Source organism: Caretta caretta, chromosome 11 (assembly GCF_965140235.1).
Source record: "Caretta caretta isolate rCarCar2 chromosome 11, rCarCar1.hap1, whole genome shotgun sequence".
NCBI classification, from domain to species: domain Eukaryota; kingdom Metazoa; phylum Chordata; order Testudines; family Cheloniidae; genus Caretta; species Caretta caretta.
In genome coordinates this window covers 33,262,667-33,283,047 of record NC_134216.1, presented here as the reverse complement: position 1 = coordinate 33,283,047, position 20,381 = coordinate 33,262,667, and the positions used below count along the sequence as shown (strand labels likewise).

Below are 20,381 nucleotides of genomic sequence, written 5' to 3'. Positions count from 1 at the left end.
GTAAGGTTTGCAAGTGCTCCTTTTATGGATCACTGCCTTGTCTGAAGTTATGACCCAAGTTCCTGTTTCTTTCTGGATCAAAAGTTAAATTACTCTTGCAGACCATCTGTGCAAATAATGACTGTTACATGATGCCCCACCTCCCACATGGTTTTCATCGTTTTAAGTGGAATGTCAGGGTGAAAAACAATCAATTTCTTTGATATGGAGAATGAACTTTTACACTCAAACTTTTACACTTGCCTTTCACTTTCATAAAACAAATGGAAAGGCATGAAGCTATCTAAAAGGGAGAAAATAATAAGAATTCAAGCTTTTTAAACCATGTGGTCCAGTGGTAAAAGTTTTTTGGTTTTGCTACCAGTTTGTTCAACAGACACAATATAAAGAAACATTCTGGGATTGATGGGTTTTGGTGTCCTTGAAAAGTGCTCAAACTTTATAGAGAAGTTTTTTATAAAAGCTTTTTCAATAAAAATATTTGTCCTTTCTTTAGCTGTAAAGGAATATTGCTGCACAATGTAATGGTTCCCCCCGCCCCTTTTTTTGCATTCCCTTTCGATATTTGATTAACAAATCTATGTGCAGAGGTCAAGAAACATGACAGATTCAATTAAATTGGAGAAGGGACCAAGCTAAAAAGTTAGGACCTAGATCCAATTTTCCCCCAGATTCAGGTCTGCTAAGAACTTAGATGTCTGTTCAGACCATTATGGAGATAGAGACTTTGTGATGTTTGGATCTGCAGCTGGAGCCAAATAGAAAATTCCCCATAGTTAGGGTGCTTGTGTAAGGACGTTTCACTTGGGCCAATCTCTATTTTGAGGTATATCAAGTAAAAATATACTATATTATTCTCAGGTGTTTTGTCATTCTAAGGTGTGTTGTGAGTACTGTTAAAAATGAAGTTTAAAAATCTGATCACAGAACAGATTCAGAGTTCATTGAATCTTGTTTCCTTCTTGTGTTTTAAAAGTAGAAAATGGTATTATGATGCTACCGTTACTAGCAGTTAATTATTTAAAGTCACTGAACTGACAGAATTGTTACAGATACCTTTTTCTTTCAAAGACCCTACTCCTTCACCTCAGCTCTTGGGCACAGGCTGTTGTTAAGATTCTTGCAGTTTAGTAAGAATATGTCATTCTTTATATTTTATAAAGCTGCAAGCACAGGAAAGACATCATCAAATTCAAGTGTGGGCAACTTTTCTCTCCCATGCTAGTCAATAATTTTTGAGTTAAATTCTGTAGTACTTACTCAGGTAAAACTCCTACTGAAGATAAATGAAGTCAGGGAAAAAGAGCGAGAGAGAGAGCAAATTTCATGTGTATGCTTTAAAAAGTTAGTAAAGCATTCAAATACCTAGGGATGGGGCCAATACAAATATTTACGTTAGATTAAAGTAGACAGAAGTGAATGGGAGTTTGCTTGGGAAAAGAATGCGGAATTTGGCCTTGTGACTGCATTCATCATCTTTAGGTAATAATGGTTCTCATTATTAATTAGAAGTAGTATGACCTTTGATTATCATTCAGTAGTGCACTGCTGAATGAAGAACTTGGATTAACATTCAAGTATCAAGAGTTTTTTGTAGTACAGTAACTCCTCACTTGCATCCGATGAAGTGAGCTATAGCTCACGAAAGCTTATGCTCAAATAAATTTGTTAGTCTCTAAGGTGCCGCAGGTAGTCCTTTCCTCACTTAAAGTCGTCCTGGTTAATGTTGTTATGTTGCTGATCAATTGGAGAACATGCTCATTTAAAGTTGCGCAATGCTCCCTTATAACATCGTTTGGCAGCTGCCTGCTTTGTCCACTGCTTGCAGGAAGAGCAGCCCATTGGAGCTAGTAGGTGGGGGCTTGGAACGAGGGTAGACCAGCAGCCCCCCATCAGCTCCCCACTCCCTTAAGTTCCCTGTGTGGCAGTCGCCCAGCAGGCTATCTATTGCCAGGCAGTTCAGCTGTGTCTCTTCTTCCACCCCCCCACCCCTCTGCCATGTGCTGCTGCTGCCCTCTGCCTTGGAGCTGTTCCCCGGAGCAGGGGCAGGGAGGAAGAGGAGGGCTAATGTCAGGGTGTCCTCCTCTCCCCTGCTCCTGCACTCCACTTACCCCATTTCCATAGAGCAGGGGGAGACACGACAGGGCTCAGGACGGAGGGAGCTTCCTGGCGGAAGCTTCTGTCTCAACTTGCTGATCTACTCAAAACGGCAGTGTACTTAGCGTGGGGTCAGCGCACTTAATGGGGCAATGCGCACCTCTCTCTCTCTCTCTCTCTCTCTCACGGTGTGTGTCTCTGTCTCCGCCATGCTGTCTCCCCTCCCTCCATTCGTGCTGCCTTGTAGAGTGTAAGGCTACATTAACAACAATGGGTTAACCCTTGAAGTTCATCATTTAGCAGTAAGACATTCCCTGGGAAATAACCCACCCTCTGACTTTATCACCTCAATCAAGCTTCACAATCATCATTGCTGTGTACAGCATTAAATTGTTTGTTTAAAACTTATACTGTGCATGTGTGGTCTTTTGTCTGGTGGGAAAAATTTCTCTGGAACCTAACGCCCCCCATTTACATTAATTCTTATGGGGAAATTGGATTCACTTAACATCGTTTCGCTTAAAGTCGCATTTTTCAGGAACATAACTACAACGTTAAGAGAGGAGTTACTGTATTTAGGTCTTTCCAGCTACCTGCAGGTTCTACAAATTTATCATTTATTTGACCCATTAATCACTACACTCTTTTTCATTCCATCTGAATATTTCACACAAACATATTCTATTTAAAAAAAAATTTCCTTGCTATGACGGGGCTGTTGATTACGAGTGGTACGGGCAAGTGGTTAGGTCCCTGGGTCGCAACTGTCCCCTATCTCCAGCATTACCTGCCAGTGGTCACTCCAGCATGGTGGCAGTCTCTCTTCGAGTAGATACTGTCACACTGTCTGGAGTCGCTCATGACTGTGAGTGCCTACCTGAAGGCAGGCTGTCAGAAAACAGGGCAGACACCCCAAACTGGTGGTGTGTTCTATAATTAGATTTCACCAAGCCAGTAACAAATGTGAACTCCTGGATCACTATACCAGTCTTACCATGGAGTCACAGACAGTCCCCTTAGATTCTTCAGCCTGTCTTATCACCGAGACAAACTGGACTTTGTGATAAAAGTTCACTTAAATCTAAAATCACACCACATCAGGTTTCTCCCAAGAGACCAGTCACTTACCCCACAATAATTGGTACTCCAGATCTTACACCAAAGACAATGCTGGCAGCCAATTCTATAGTAAATTAACTAAAGGTTTATTAGCTAGGAAAAACAATGAGTTGTTGAAAGCAGGTAAAATATATATACAAGAGAATCATAGTCTATAATTCCAAATGGTAGCAGAGATATAGTAATCTGCCATTTTCCTAAAGATCTCTCAGGGCTACCAGGAATAACTCTGGGGATCTCCGTCTTCTGATTTAGTTATTCTGTCCTGTTATAATCCAAACAGTCCAGAGATAAAGGGTCTTTCTTTTAATCCAAATTTATAGTATCTTCACACAGAAAACAAGCTGACAATGTCGCTACCCAGATGGACTTTTCCTTTGATGATGAGTGAGGAATTCACATAGCCTTCTAATTTCCAACCATCACATAACTGCCACTTGCTTTGAAATTAACATTTTCTGTTAAAGTCCTTAAGTCCTTCATTAGTATTTCACAAGATTTCTTTGGATTCTTTAGTTACAGGGGTACACACAAAGTAAATGTTTGCTATTACATTATAATAGGAACAAAGAAGTGAAAACAATACATAACATTCCACTAGTTTTCATGACATTTAAACATCTCAATACATACTTACACATTACTTTGATCTGTACTAATACACAAGTGAATTGGCCTGGGGTCCTGATCTGACCTGGTCATCCAGCATCACAGATTCTAACTCAGCCCTCTAGCCAGGTCACCCATGAAATCATCCCTTTCTGGGATAGAGTCCAACGAAGTATAGAAGTCCAAAGTCCCCCTGCCCCCCAAAAAGGAGTTTCCAGCCCAACTGAGGGCCCCCAAAGGCCTCACATCCTTACTTCAGTGCTTACAATGTCTTTAATCCCCTTATCTCAAGGAGAGAGGGGTTTATACCACCCTCACAGCAAACCTGAGAGCCTGGGCTTCCCTACCAGTCCATCTCCTATTCTATCCTATCTCTTATCCCTCCTCCTCGCCCTTCTGAGCTGTCCAGCTCTATTTTAAACTCCTGCTCCAGCTGGAGCAGGTTCTGCTGGTGCAATAGGGTGGGACTATGTAGGCCAAGAACTGCTCCTTCTATCCCAGTGTTGGGTTTATGTACCTCATTACACTTACATTTTTCTTCAGAAAGATATTCTTTATTTTGTTCCCTCTCTCCGTTGCCCCTCATGGGGTGAACAGAGCCAGTTTAATTAGACAAAGCCATGAATGAGAGACGCTGAGTACTCTCAATTTAGTGTGATTTGAAGGCATTCAACCATTGCAAAAGGCAGTGAAGTACCTCCCAGGATCAGAACTCACCTGTCTGACTCATAGGTCATAAATAGTGGAATGTATTGTGTGAGTTACCTCTTATTTGCTCTCTGTTGTTTTTCATCCTGTAAAACATGCTCAAGCCTGGTATAGTTCCTTGATTTCTATGGGTCTGTTAATTTTTAACTTGATAGAAGCAGTTGTGTGCATTTGATCAAAAGTAGTCCGTAAGTTAAACTTTTATTTTGGACACTCTGTCTTGCTAATTAGTTTTCTTTTTCCATCTACTCTATGTGCATTGATTAAATGGATGTTGCATCCCCAAACTGTAGTTGTTTTCTTTATTAGCATAGCTGCCATCATGTCATAGAAAATTCTGCCTGTTACTAGTAAGAAAGTTAACTTTATTCTTGGTTTCGTTCTGTGGGCTCTTCTGGGTTTACTTATTCTTCCTTTTCCCTGTCATTGTTGATGTACATTAACTAACTATAGGTAAATTCTGGTGGCTTGTCTCACATCTTATTTTTAATTCATTATACCTCTTATTTTTATCTCCAGGATTCTTAGCCCAGGTATGTTTGTTTGTCTTTATGAAGCTTTTTAGTCTTATCTGTTTTACTGAGGTTTTTATCTTCTGTTGATTTTATTACTTGTTTCTCAGACTGATCAGCATTTAAAATCTCTTGTGCTTCTGATCAGCTGATGATACTGATTTTTGCAGTGCATTTTTAGCCAATAATTGCAGAAATCACTATTTTTCCTTTTCTCTCAACTCACCGTGAGCTATCTGGCTCTTTTGAAACTTTTATTTATTTACTAATTTAACTATTAGTTTAACTAACCTATTATTTGTTAACAGGGAGCAAATGTCTTGTAACAAAGGTCAGCTTCTCTATGGCAATCTGTCCAAAAACAATGATTTTAAGAACTTTCCTTAAACCAGCTTCTGGCAGGAGTTCTGGAGCTTTCAGTTACTTGATGATAGAGAGAGAAGTGAGAGACAAGTTGGGTGAGGTAACATATTTTATTGGACTAACTTCTGTTGGTGAGAGACACAGGCTTTTGAAAAGTTGGTCCAATAAAAGATATTATTTAACCCACCTTCTCTCTCTAATGTCCTGGGACTAACACAGCTACGGCAACACTGCATACATCTATATCCATGAGCAGTTATGGTCCTCAGTAATTTAATTGACATGTTCAAAGCTACCATAGCATGGCACTAAAACAGGCATTTCTCTTACTTACTACTTGGCATTTGTGGTAAAAAGGGCCCATCTCCCAATACTAATACTATTAATGTTACCATGCCTGCAGAAAATAACATAGGAAAGAAGGAGGTTCATTTTAGGGCTGGAATGCCAAGTATAATTGATGAACAAAAGTGAAAGAGACACAAGGTGGGTGAGATAATATCTTTTATTGGACCAATTTCTGTTGGTGAGCTAGACAAGCTTTCAAGCTTACATAGAGCTCTTCAGGTCTAGGGAAATGTATTCAGAGCGTCACAGCTAAATACAAGGTGGAACACATTGTTGAGTATAAGTAATTAATGCATATTTCAGGGGACCGTTCAAAGTGAAGTGACCTGTTAACACCCCAGAAGCCAGTGCAGGGGATTGTTAGTGGGTTATAGGTTGTTGTAATAAGCCATGATTTTTAGTGTCTAGCAAAGTTATGAATTTAACTCCAAGGATTGTTTATCAACTTCTCACAAAACATTCACTCTATATCTGCACTTCAGTCCCCATTCTCTAAGGAAATCTGCAAAACACCACAAAAATGTGCCTCATATGGAAGCAATTCCATACCCCTAATCATTTTTGTTTCCCTTCTCTGTACTTTTTCCAATTCTAATCAATCTTTTTTGAGATGGAGAAACTAGAACTGCATGCAGTATTCAAGTTGTGGTGTAAAATGGATATATGCAGTGTCATTCGGATATTTTTCTGTCTTTTTATCTATCCCTTTCCTAATGGTTCCTAACAATTTGTTAGCTTTTTTGACTGCTGTTGGACACTGAGTGGATGTTTTCAGAAAACTGTCCACCATCACTCCAAGATCTCTTTCTTAAGTGGTAACAGCTAATTTAGACCCCATCATTTTGTATGTGTAACTGGGATTATGTTTCCCAATGTTCACTACTTTGCACTTGTCAACACTGAATTTCTACTGCCATTTGGTTGCTTAGTCACCCAGTTTTGTGAGATCCTGTTGTAACTCTTTACAATCAGGTTTGGACTTAGCAATCTTGAGTAATATTGTACTGTCTGCAAATTTTGCCACCTCACTATTTATCCCCTTTTCCAGATCATTTATGAATATGTTGAACTGCTGAATATGTTGAACTGCACAGGTCCCAGTGCAGATCCTTGGGGGACCCTGCTATTTACCTCTCTCCGTTTGTGAAAGCTGACCCTTTATTCTTACTCTTATTCTCTATCTTTTACCCAGTTACTAATCCATGACAGGACCTTCCCTCTTATCCCATGACTACTTACTTTGTTTTAGAGCCTTTAGTGTGAGACCTTGTAAAAAGCTTTCCGAAAGTCCAGCTACACTATGTCAACTGGATCATCCTTGTCCATGTGCTTGTTGAGACCCGCAAAGCATTTTAATAGATTGGTGGGGCATGACTTTCCTTTACAAAAGCTCTGTCATCTCTTCCCCAATGTGAACATCTTGGCTGAAAAAAATTAGATCTGTGTAATAGCTATAATGTGCTTCATTTATTTTATCCTGCGCTATTGGCATTTTTACTATATTTGAAAACAGAGCAGGAAAATAATAAGAAGTAAATAACAAGAGGAGGATTTGCCGTATCAAAGGTCAGCATTGAGGCCACTTTTAGTATTAAGTAAACATTCCATTTTCAGTTGAAAACAAAAAGCATGCAGCTGTAACACATAATACTGTGACGGTACAATCTGGACTGATGAATAGCTGTGTTCCCTCAATTCTCCAACCTGGGGTGCTTTTTATACTGTTTCTCTGTGACAGCTACCACTCCTGGTCTGCTCTCTCACAGCCTCCAGCATGTAAGTTACTCCTAGTTATATTGTCTGAGTGGTATAGCCAGCCACCCTTGAATTACACTGCAGTGCAACACCAGGAAATTCCCAGTCCGAGACTTTCTCCAAGAAATATATGTCTTGTACTGCCCATCCCCTTCTGGACAATACAAACTCATACAAAGTTCGTCATTTTATTAATAGAAAATGGGATGCACAAATCCTGTTATCTCAAATGGAGTTTCCCAAACACTTCAGTCCAAACACAATGGTTTAAAACAATAAAACAAATTTATTAACTACAGAAAGATTTTAAGTGACTACACGTAATGAATAAAAGTCACAATTGATTACAAGAAAAAAAAAGTAAAACACAACTAATGCCCTATTTAATAAACGAAGTCAATTCAAAGCAAAGGTCACTCTCACCACATGGTTCAGCAGTCTAACTGGCTGAATTTCTTTCAGTCAGGATCCCTCCCCCAGTCCAGTGCTGCTTCCTTTGTTCTTCAAGTGGTGTTGATTCCAGGGGTAGAGAGAAAGGGAGAGATAATTTAGGGTGTCTGCTTTCCCTTCTTATAGTTCTTTCCCTTCATTGAGAATCTTCTCCAGCAGAGGTTCAGGAGACAGAAAGGGTGTGCGGACAGGAACCCCCAGTTGTTTCTTTGTCTAGATGTAATTTTTTGCCCACATCCTCTTTCCTGCCAAAGAATGGCCACTTAACCAGCTGATGGTCTATTTGATTTTGACGACACCTGGCTGAGGCACTGGCTAGCCTTTTGTTTCTGGAAAACTGGTTTGTGACTGCTCTCCAGACTTGGAACATGTCTTAGTAATATCATATCGTAGAAGATTATAACTTTACATACAATGTTGCCACACACATCTTACCAGCAGAGTAATGATCAGCAAATTATTAGTTTTCAAATGATACCTCACAAGGCATACTTTGTACAAAAAATGTCATCTTATAAAAGGGGTAGACTGTCACAAATACCATCTCAGTTGAATTAAAATGCAATGTTTCTTACACTTTTGATATTCTACATCAGTAATGAGTTATCACAACTATAAACTAACAAGCATAATTAAACACTTCATCCCAAAATGACATATCTAAATGTCCTGGCGTGTACCCCCGAGACTCAGTAAGTAAACTGATTACCCTGTATTCAATATGTTGCCTGATCTATTCATTATGTATTAATTCCCAGTGAGCATTCTGTGGTTTGGCAAGGTTCTGCTTCATGATCAGATTCAGAAATATTAAGGCTATTACAAGGAATCCCGTGTGTCTGAAGGAGACAGTTACATTTCGGAAAGGTGTTCTGTCTTTTTAATATTTTTAATAGCACAGTTAGCAAAATCACAAACACTCCAACCCAGCAAAGCAGACAGATAATATAAGATGGTCAAAACATCCCACATATGAGCATCCATATGCTCTCACCACTCCTTGCAGAAAAACCCTAAATGTTAGTTGTCATCCTCACCATCCCCACACTCGTGATCATCTTGCATCTCCAAAGGTATGCAGGCCAGGATCAGAAGTGGATTATGGTTTTGTGGGGCCCTGGGCCAGAGCAAGTGGGGGCCCCCCGACCCCTTCCACCTGCAGTGTCTCCCCCCACCCCCAAGTGCTCCTGCTGGGGAGCAGGGTCAGGCGCAGGGAATTTCCCTGCCTGCCCAGCGCTTCTGCTGGGGTGGGAGTAGAATTAGAGTGCAGGGGCTTGCCCTGCTCCCCAGCAGGAGCACTGGGAGGGCAGGTGGACTGTGGTAAGCCACCCACGCCCCGACCCCACTTCCAGGCAGGAGTGCTGGGCAGGCAGAGTGGGGCGGCGTGCAGGGACGCCCATTTTTCCAGGACCCCTGGGCACGAGCCCTGTTGGCCCAGTGGCTAATCCGCCACTGGCCAAGATACAGCTTTTATAACGTGTTATGCTGATGTCCACTTTGCCTAATGCATATTCAGTAGGGGTTTCAGCCCCTTTTCCTTATCTGTATTTCCTCACCCTAGGGTAAGGAATGTAGGGGTGCCCCTTCTCCCTTTTAGGTTACTGGGCCTTTTACCTCAAGCTCATTTATACATCAATTAGTTATCATGGCATTCTTGTTGTTGGATATCTGCTGATGTTCCTAATTTAAATGATCTGAAGCTGGCATAATCTGGCATCTTGTGGTTAGCTGTCTGCAGTTCAGTTTTACTTATTTATTACAGCATTCTGTCTTGTGATATCTTATGGTCTAAGGTTACTCCTGGTTAGCTGTTTATGATAAAGATTTTTGGATTAGACCTTGATTAGTTTAGCTAATATATTATTTTATAGGCCTTGAGACTTGTAGGTTCATTGTGTTACTGCCTTAATTTATACCTATGCCTTACCTAGCCAATACTTATACCTACAGGCTACAAATCACAGATCATGAAATAAACTTTTCATATAATATTTTTCATGTTTAATGGCTTTAAACTCAGTTTTAGATTCTGTAAAATGGCGATACATCTACTTACCTACCTCTCTGAGATACAAAATTCTTTAAAAAAAAAAAAAAAAGAATACTGGAATTTAACTTAATATTAGCTTCTTGTTTTTACAAAGCAAAGTCAGTGACACCAGCCATATTTCAATATGTATTCAGTAATCCTTTTCTTTCTTGTATTGTGTTTGTATTCATTTTAAAGTAGATCAAAAACAACTCCAGTTTATGAACAGAATAGTTCATCAGATGATAACAGAATCAGAGGGCTACTGAAAGCCCGGCTCATCAGACTGTCAGTCAGGTGTGGTCACAAGGACCCCACCAGAGCAAAAAGGAAAGGGGCACATATGATACCATAATTAGTGATGATTACATAGAAAGTACAAAGAGGGATCACTTGCTGAACAACCAAGCCAATTGTGCATATATATTATATATAAATAACCCTTATTTTTTTTAAGGGATGGGAGAGACATGGTGGATTTTGTTACAAAATCGACAATACCCCTCGAAGTTTTGAACATGCTTCCAGTGGCTATTACTGTCCTCCTTCACTTGTAACAGTAACAAACAGGTAGTTAATCCTATTAGACAGTGCAAAGATATTCATAACAAATGTTTTTCTAACTAAAAAAAGCATAGAGAAAATGTTACTATTTATAAATAATACTACAGAGATTAATGAATGACTAAAATTAAATGTTCATTTTGTCATTGTTTCCTTCCTGAGTTGGGATTAAATTTGATAGAGTGCAATTACTGACCTAATTGGTATGTACAGAAATGTACACTTATTCAAGCATGCAACAGTTCAGATACTTTAATGCCTTGTATACAGATTTATAGAGTATTCAGCATAGTAAACTTTAATTGTATACTTGGTCACAGTGCTAATAAATCAAAATATATCCAGACTTTATTATCTAAACTTTATGAAAGGTTATTTTAATGTAAAACAGTTATCATTTTGTGAAGTTATTTCTGTTAGCTTTGCATTTACTGTGATCTTTTAGCAATAGAAAAAAGAAAGATAGATAGGAAAAATATTGAAATTCTCCACCTCCTCTTTTTTCTTCTCTGTATTTATATCCTAACTCCAGCAGCAAGTTTTCCTAGTTGCAGATGTCCAAATGCCTGGGTTTGTTATGAGTTAGTTAGCTCTACTTTATATACTGTTAGGATCCAATATTGCCACTATTCCATACATTGAACTCCTACTAAAGTCTCTGACAAATAAATGTACCAAAATGAGTTCTGTTATGCATATTCTTATCTACGTTACATTTATTATAATGACTCTTTAGGAAAAAATCCTTGGTTTCTATTAGAAATTACCAGAAAATGGACACTGTGGTTTTTTTCTACAGAAAATTTCAAGTTTTTGTTGAAAAAATCAAAATTCAAAATACTTCCATTCTGAAATGCCACCATAATGCTCCACGCTGTGGGGATTGGAGGGGTTGGTTTAATACTTCAGGTCCCTCGAGTTCCCATACTCCTCTATAGGCTGGACTCCTTGATCAAACTCCTATGAGGCACCAGGGCAGCATTTTAAACTGAAAGCATTTTGGGTTTTAGAATTCATTTTTTGACAAAAAATAAAAGAGAAAAATTTCCATTGAAGCGATTTATTGATGGAAAAGGGCATTTTCATTTAAACTAGTTTTTTATTTTTATTTTTTTCAAAAATAAAATCATAAAATATTCCCAGAAATCAATCAGCTCCGCTTTCTATGTAGCCAGTGGGGAGAGCTGGAAAAAAAAATTCTATCAATCAATGATAAAGTATATTATTGGTCAATGATACATAGATGTAAATGTTGTAGGAGGGGTTCCTAGCTTGTCAAGATTTATTATTTTACTACAAATACATTGTGTTTGATTCCATCCAGAATTAGTTGTGTGGAACAGTTGGAAAAAAATGCCAATGCTAACAAGGCTTGTGGGCACCTTTGCTCCAAGGAAACATTTAGGGTGTCTGAGACAAATGGCCTGAGGAGAAACCCTTTTACATGTTCTAACCCTGTATCCAATTATTTTCTATTACTGTAGGAGCAATAAAAATTATTAGTTACATAGGAGTTTATTAGGCTGCCAAAAGATAGAATTGAGTAACCGATCTCTAAACTTGACCCATGGAATTGATTCATACAGAACCATAAGTAGGCATTTTAGCACCCAGGGACAGAAACGTATTTGTGTCTCCTACCATTTTTATCATAATTTTTCTGCCCAGAGGTGATGTGGGGAGGGCACACTGGGTCACATCCCCCGCACCCCTCATTTTTTTGGTTGCACCCCCACCCCCAGACAGGCTGGGTGGCCCATTGAGGTGAGTCAGGCTGGAGGTGGAGCTCCTTCCCTGAGCCCCTTTACATAACCTCCATTTCCACCCCATTTTTCCACCCCTGCGGCTTTGGACCCTGGGTGGTTCCCCACTCGCCCCACCCTGGTTTAATATAATTATTGGAAATGTAGGTCACCACTCACTGCTGTTGTGTCTCCTTTTTTGCTCCATTTGTGAGATTGCTACAACTCTATGGTAGTAAATTACACAGGGACAGATACCTGGTTTAGTGGAAACTGAGGTTACTTTGCAGGATACAACTGTAAAGCCTTGATCCTGAGTACTCTGGCCCGACTCCAGCAAAGCTTGACTTTAGTAAAACAACTCTTGCTTAAAATTAAGCACATTTTTCAGTTCTTTGCTGGATTGGGGCTGGAGTCCTCAGCACCTGGCTGGATCAAGCTCTAAATAAGTAATGTTCAAATATGCATAAAATATAAGGAAATATTTAATTTTTTAATCTTTTTACTTGATCATTATTTACACATATGAACTTTCTGTACAAATATTAACAAAGCTTACTCATATCCTGCATTTGTTACCCCATGAAGAGATCTCTTCGTGTTTGGTGAACCTCTTCTCAACTGTCCATTTATCTTTTCAATATTGAAAAATGTTAACTAGACATGATAAAACCTACTTGATCCTGGATGTGGAGGAATAGGGACCTGTCTGCACATATGGTGGGAATGTCCTACCATAATAATATTTTGTAGAAAAATAGTAAGTAGAACTTTCAAGATAACTAAAGTTAGCCTACCCACAGAATCCATAGCTGTTCTATTAGGTTACAGTCTAAAGGAGGTGATTGAATGGGGGTGGGAGGCAAGACACATTTATAACACAGTTACTACTAGCAGCCAGATGTGTGCTTGCTCACTTTTGGAAAATAATAGATTCCCCCAACATGAGTGGCATGGAGAAATAAAGTATGAGAAATCCAGTCAGTTGAAAAAATGACAGACAACATTATCAGGTTCAAGAGAATAATTCAGTGGGATGGATTTAAAAATCCAGGAGTTAGGTTGATAGAGATTCTTCTTGCTAGGAAAGTGATTTGCTATATTGTTCCCAATACTCTATGAATATCTTAGTAGAATAGTAATGCATGTTGTGACTACAAAGGAAAGATCCTGCAGTTGCTGAACATCTACAATTCTCATTAGCATCAGTGGGAAGTGAGAATACACAGAACCTCACTGGAGGCACAGGTGTAATAACTGTTCATCACTATCACATTATCATTGTTTCAGACACTAGTTTCCAGTTGCCAGATTGCACTAGCTGAGAAAGTAGTAGTTAACATGGCATTTTATTTATTGTTTAGGTTCTTGGTCCTGATGTGACAACTACAAATACTTTTCTTCAGAATTAATGATACTTAGAAGATCCTAAATGATCATCATCTCTGGCAATAAAGAGCATATTACTAAGAAGGAGGATTGTGGGGATGGAGGAAAAGCAAAAAGTCATAAATAAAAAAAAAATAAATGAACAGTAGCTACATAGGCCCAAATCCTACTAAGACATGCACATGTTTAACTTTACACTCTATGACCATTGCCATGGAAGTCAATAGTTCTACTCACAGTGCCTAAAGTTAAGAGTGTGTAAGTCTCTGCAGGATTGGGTCCTTAATGCACTGTATATAATTTAATAGGAAGCTGATTAAATGTGTTGATAGGTTAAGGCATTTATTTGTATAATGCTGTACCAATAAATGATACTTAGGTAGTAAAAGTAGGATTAAATATACCATTTATTAATTTAAAAGAGCTTACTCACCCACAGAACATCTTCATCTGCAAATGTCAGAGCTATTGGTGTAGTGCCACTAGTTATTCTGTGGAGTCTCCAAATGAAATCCTGAAAAAACACTGTTGTGACAAGTCTTTTCTTCCCCCCCCCCCTCAATATTCTCTCTGTAACTCCCTTTGAACTTCTGCACCACTTCTCCCTCATCATGCATATGAAGAGTCTCATTGTTGAGCTCTGCATTATTTGTAAATAATGCCTTCTGGGTGTTATGTTTTCTTTCCATATATTATACCATAAGCATTGAGGTTATTGCTTTATATGCAAATTAGATAGCTTAAATGATTGTTTTGTATAGCATTTGGACAAATGCGATAATAGCTAAATTCTGCCTGTATTGCACCTATATGACTGAAATTTATTAGGAAGTGTAGATGTCTTTGGATATTTCTCTCTTTTACATTATTCAAAATATTTCATGAGAATTATTCACTGAAATGTGAATTAGGGTATCTTATTCTGACAAGATTTTTATCTTGACCTTTTTAAAGATTTGAACAAGCTTTTATCAACAGTATGATTCGTAGCATGGTGGAAACTGATAACACCTATTTTTGGATAGCCCTACAAGACCTTAACAATACAGGAGAATACTTCTGGCTAACTACAGAGGGGAAGAATCAGCCTGTGAGCTATACAAACTGGAACAAGCATCAGCCAAGTGAGTAATATATTGTAGTGATAAATGGCAACTTCTTATTAAATTCTAATATCTCCCACTATATTCTTGAGCCAGGATTACTTTTGCCCCCCTTTTTACATAGCCATCATCACTTCCTCCCGTCACTCTGCCCAAGATATGTATAGCATTAGGCTCACTTTGGACCACACTGTAACTTTACAGTCTGCCCTGATGAAGGGATGGCACATAACAGCACCTTCCCATGAGCAACGTACTCCCCACTGTGCACCCAGCCAGGTAATCTGTCCAGCTAGGAAGGTTGGGGATGAAGTTTCAATGAAGTCACACAAATGAGGGTCATTCTTGTGAGTTGCCAGCTTGTGCAGATCAAGGAGTGACTGGTTCACATTCTTTTCCAGGTGCAAGGCACACTCCATTGCTGTCGATCCATTCTCCCAATCAAACCTTGCAAAGTCGGCCCCCTCCCTGCCCATTTGCTCGCAGCCAGCTGTATCAGGCAAATAACCTCTACTCCCCACTCCTCTGTGTGACTGAGTAAAGGCTATAACAGTGTAGCTCTTTATTTCCAGTTTCAACCAATCCATGGAGTCTCAGGGTCATGGCACAATCATACGCACTCCAGAATGAGTTCTCAGTGCTATCATATTGTTGATCAAAAAGTAAAATCTACAGTTGTGTGATCATTTAATGGACTGTCCAATAATAGATTTTACCTCATCCCCCTTGTCTCACTTAACATTGAGTTTATTAGGAAAAATGGTTTAAATCTATTTCATTTGATACCTTCGGGCACCTCTTAAAAAGATGCCCATTACTAATTCATAAAACTATGTCCTGGTTGGGCACAGAATGTTTTGTTCTGATGCTGAATACTCTTGTTTTCCTTGCCTTAGGCCATTCTGGAGGGTGTGTTGTTGTTCGCAGAGGGCAGCCTCTTGGTTACTGGGAGGTGAAAAACTGTAGAAGCTTCAAAGCTATGTCACTGTGTAAGCAAAAAATTGAATCATATGAAGAAAATGAGCCTAATTTTGAAGAACCTTTGGATGTATGTTATCCTGGATGGGAATCGGAATCTAATCTGCTCAGCTGCTACAAGGTAAAAAAGGGTTACCTAAATCTCTTGATTTGTGTCAGGTTTTTACCTATTGTTCCTGACAACATTGTTTAAAAGAAAATTCTTCATTTAAACATAAAATTCTAAATTTTCTAAAAGAATACAAGACTCCTTGTTGCACTTGATCTTTTCTTCATTGAACTGGGACTGCAAATTTACCAGTACCATTTTATACAGCATTTCAAAGTTAATGCAAGCCAAGGTAGAGTAAGTGGCAGAAACAGATAAGGGCAAATTGCATTTCCTAAAAAAAAAAAAATTATATTAGCATCCCAAAATCAATTTTGTTCTTAAATTTGTGGTGGTACTTATTTTATATGCAGGTATTTCACAATGAGAAAGTCCTGATGAAAAGAACATGGGATGAAGCAGAAGCATTATGCCAAGATCTTGGAGCACATCTTGCCAGCTTTACCCATGTGTATGAAGAGGATTTTTTGAACACATTTTTAAACAAAATGTTTGATCGGTAAACATGTATTTATAAAATTTAATATCACCAAAGATTTTTTTTAAACAAAGAGAACTCTGTGCCTCTACATCCTCATCAACAGTAGCCAATAACTGCCTTAAATCTCCCTCACTGACTGAAGTGAAGTTGAAAATGAATTTGTTCTTCCGAAAGAAGCACAATAGCAAAATTCTAATGTGATTCCTCTTAAAGACCGGCTTTATCTGTGCCTGGGCTGGAACAAGTCTCACAATAGTCCACTGTTTTTCATCATGCTCAGACCCTCCATGATAGGGTGGTCTGTTAATCCTAATTATTTTTAAAGGGTCTGTTGCTACTCCCATTGACGTCCATGGGAGTTTTGCCATTGATTTGAATGGGAGTAAGAGCAGGCCCTAAATTTGGAATCTTTCGATAACAGAATTCATCGAAAAAGTATAAGATGTGGTCAGCTGGCATTTTATTGAGCAATGCGTACCCAAAAGATTTTACTCAGTGTTGTCCTAATAATGTTAATGCATGTGATTGTGTCTTTCTGTTGTTGCTAGCTCCCAGCTACTGAAACAGCCTATTAAACCAACTGAATTACTCCTCTATAGTACGTCGCTAGGGGTTGTGCATTTTGATGGTGAAAGTCCTGCTTTCAGTCTCACAGTATGCAGCCACAATTTGCTATATTTTTATGTCAAGACGTGCTCCGTGTGACCCAGGTCCTTATCAATACTAAGTAATCGTTTACTCTGTGAATAATCATTAAACTCCTTGTAACCACATTAACTTCTCACTAGTGGGACTAGGGGCTTCACCATCTGACCCAATATTTTTTACATTGCCATCTTTAAATAGGTAACTTAGTCTTTTTAATCAGAGAGGCAGAAATTATTTTATTTGATGCCAGCAACTCTGCAGAACATTGCTAAGAACCCAGAAAAATACATCACAATTTGATATTTCTAAATTACCAGAATTTGCTATGGATATGCAGGCTATTTATACATTTTGAAGAGGTTTTTATGAAGCTAGACAAGACAAACATATCAGCGGTGTTCTTCAGCTGTTTTCTTTTTTGTCTGTCACAGGGCTGAAGAAAGGCAATTCTGGATTGGATTTAATAAAAGAAACCCCTTGTCTGGAGGAACATGGGAGTGGTCTGATGGAACTCCTGTAAATATTCATATGCTATATATTCTAAGGACCTATGAAATTACATCTGAGCATGAGACCACAGTTTAAAAACAAACCTTCCAAATAGCCAAACAGTGTGACCAGACAAAACAGTCACTTCCTTCACACTCATCCACTTCGCTAACCGTAATCTGCTTTTGAATTAACAGATTTAATCACCTTTCTTGTGCCACATTTTAAATGGTGGCAAGTTTTGACTTTGTCACACACAGTGTGGGAATATTATTTGAAATGCTACATGGCATTCAGAAGTACTAAAGCATTTCAAGGGCATGAAGAGACTCCCAGTAAAACATCTAATCATTAGAATTGTATCCAGAAGCATATTACAGCAAAAGCACACTCTATACTAATGATGAAAATAAGCGCAGAATATAAATGTAAAATGCAAATCATGCAACACTTTGAACACAGAGGAAAAATGACATTAGATGTGAGGCAGCACCTGTCAAGAATGGCAAAAAGTTACTGTTTAATGCTACTCAGTTAGCTATATGAAAAAGGGTTTGTAAATGAGTAAGGAGTACTGAATAGGGCCCAGGAAGAGAGTAGCTATGGACCCCATTTTAAGAGTTCTTCACCATACTTCAGGTACCCCAGGTTTATTAGTTTTCTAATGGTGCAACGTATGCATTTCAAAACACATTTAATTTTGTATTAAAACTTTTAAACGTCTTATCTGGGAATCTCAGTAAGGGCTTAGGAAAGCATTGGTCTCTTGCAGGTTGTATCTGCATTTTTACAGAATATATATGTTGAAGATGATTCAAGAAATTGTGCTGCATACAAAGTAAATAGAACAATCCTGCCATTGCATTGCAATGGGAAGCGTGAATGGATATGCAAAATACCAAAAGGTAAGAGTTGTTAAGCTATGTTTTAATTTACGTATGCTACTTATAATTTGTCATTATGTTATGGTGAAGAGACAGGGGAAATGTTTATGGGCCATAGAGTTCTCTTATTCCATGCCAGAACTCTGTGTTGATGTCAATGGGAGTTCTGCTGCATAGAATGAAAGCAGTACTGTAGTACCCTTAGATTGATATTGGTGTTTCATTTGCCGAATGGCCTTCAATGTGCACATTTAGAAATGACCTATACTGATGAGCAGTATGTGGTGATGAATGTTCAGCTGAAAATCTAGAACAAATGCCTTACCTTGTTGCTGAAAAGTGTCATGTTAGTTTTTAAACTAAGTGCCCAATATTTATTTTATCCCCTCTTGAATTTTCTACCTGACCAACAAAAGAACTAATATAATTTTTTTTGTTAAATTCTGCTGTATGATTGGTGTTTGAAATATTGTTTCTTAATTATTATTTCTTTACAGGTGTTAAGCCAAAGAGACCACAGTGGTACATAAATGGTATGAAAAAGCACGTTTTAGTTTTCACATCTTGAAAAGCTATTATTTGGAATTGTATATTTAAGCTATGAGTAAAAATAGTTAATAGAAGTTAAACTTCCATTAAGTAGCATTGTAAGAATTATTGATCTCATTGCTTCTATAAGGCCCAATTTTGCCACTCTTAGGGCTGATCTTCACTTGGGGAGATCGACTCTGCTGCAATTGATGCAGCAGGGATTGATTTAGCGGGTCTTCATTAGACCTGCTAAATCAACAGCAGAGCACTCTCCGGTCAACCCCAGTACACCAGCTCTCCAAGAAGAGTAAGGGAAGTCGACCAGTGAGCGTCTCCCATCGACCTAGCACAGTGAGGACACTGGGGTAAGTTGACCTAAGCTACGTCGACTCCAGCTATGTTATTCACATAGCTGGACTAGCATAACTTAGGTTGACTTACCCCCATAGTGAAGACAAGCCCTTAGTCATATTGGGAGTACTCAACTAAGATACTACTCAACTAAAGATATCAGAATCTAGCCAAGAGCAGATGGTGTAGGAATATAGTATCCCATGAGACTCATTAAAATCAATGTGCCAAATTCTGCCTTTGCTTATATGCCATGCCGCCCTACTAATGTCATTGGAGTTGCACAGGGTATGATTCAGGACAGAATTTGGCTTAGTATCCCTGTCAGTTTGTAATATATGATAGTTCAAAGTTAATGAGAGGTTTTTTTTATACTGGAATCTTTGTCCTGTGATATATATAGTATATTCAGACATATGTTTTGTTAGTTGCAAAGAATTTTCTATGTAAGAATCCAAAGGAAGTCTTAAACCTTTTACAGCACATTTGAATCTTTTGCTTCAATTTTAGAACCGCCATGGTCTTATTATCAAGGAGCAGAATACCTCTTTCATATTAGTGCCTCAGAGTGGACCATCTTTGAGTTCATCTGCGGTTGGCTTCGTGGTGAAATAGTCACAATACTATCCTCTAATGAACAAGAATTTATTCACAGTAGAATAAAACAGGTAACAAGACAAACCTTTGCAAAATTAAATTTCAGTACCAATAACATCCTTTGGAATTTCTGGTTTTCAGTTGCCTTTTATAAAAATTTGAAAGTCATATTATGCTAGAAACAATTCTGCTTATAGTATTACTATTATCTTTACCTCGTGTTTTATCATTATAAAGGACGATCCTGTTGTGTGTGAGTAACTTGGGGGTGCCGGGGGCACAGTGGTAATTGCAGTGGTCTGAGCCAATCAAGAGACAGGTCAGCTTGCTGCATAAGTGTCAAGAAAAACAAAAAACAGCTCCTTACTCCAAAGTTGTGGAAGTGCTTGGGAAGTGGTGAGTTCATGTAAAGGAGCTTCCCATGCTGCATGCACTGCACCTATTCTATCATAAGCTTCTCCTTCTTTGTTCCACTCATCCCTCTGTGTCTGTGCAGGCCTCAGGAGATGTTGCAGCTTCATTGAA

At 38.6% G+C, this 20,381-nt stretch overlaps 1 protein-coding gene across 6 annotated transcripts in view; it reads left to right on the top strand.

Moving 5' to 3' along the window:
• The window catches only part of PLA2R1 (phospholipase A2 receptor 1), a 72,193-nt gene that overhangs the window by 25,350 nt on the left and 26,462 nt on the right, over positions 1-20,381 (top strand). For 5 of the 6 annotated variants that reach the window (XM_048869941.2, XM_048869942.2, XM_048869940.2 and 2 more), the window contains 8 exons: positions 10,448-10,560; positions 14,640-14,809; positions 15,685-15,887; positions 16,229-16,374; positions 17,436-17,520; positions 18,266-18,398; positions 18,875-18,910; positions 19,770-19,927. In XM_048869941.2, coding sequence (XP_048725898.1) covers positions 10,448-10,560; positions 14,640-14,809; positions 15,685-15,887; positions 16,229-16,374; positions 17,436-17,520; positions 18,266-18,398; positions 18,875-18,910; positions 19,770-19,927 — 1,044 coding nt within the window. The remainder of the gene's footprint in view (positions 1-10,447; positions 10,561-14,639; positions 14,810-15,684; positions 15,888-16,228; positions 16,375-17,435; positions 17,521-18,265; positions 18,399-18,874; positions 18,911-19,769; positions 19,928-20,381) is intronic. The other variant, XM_075117871.1, reaches the window with a different exon arrangement.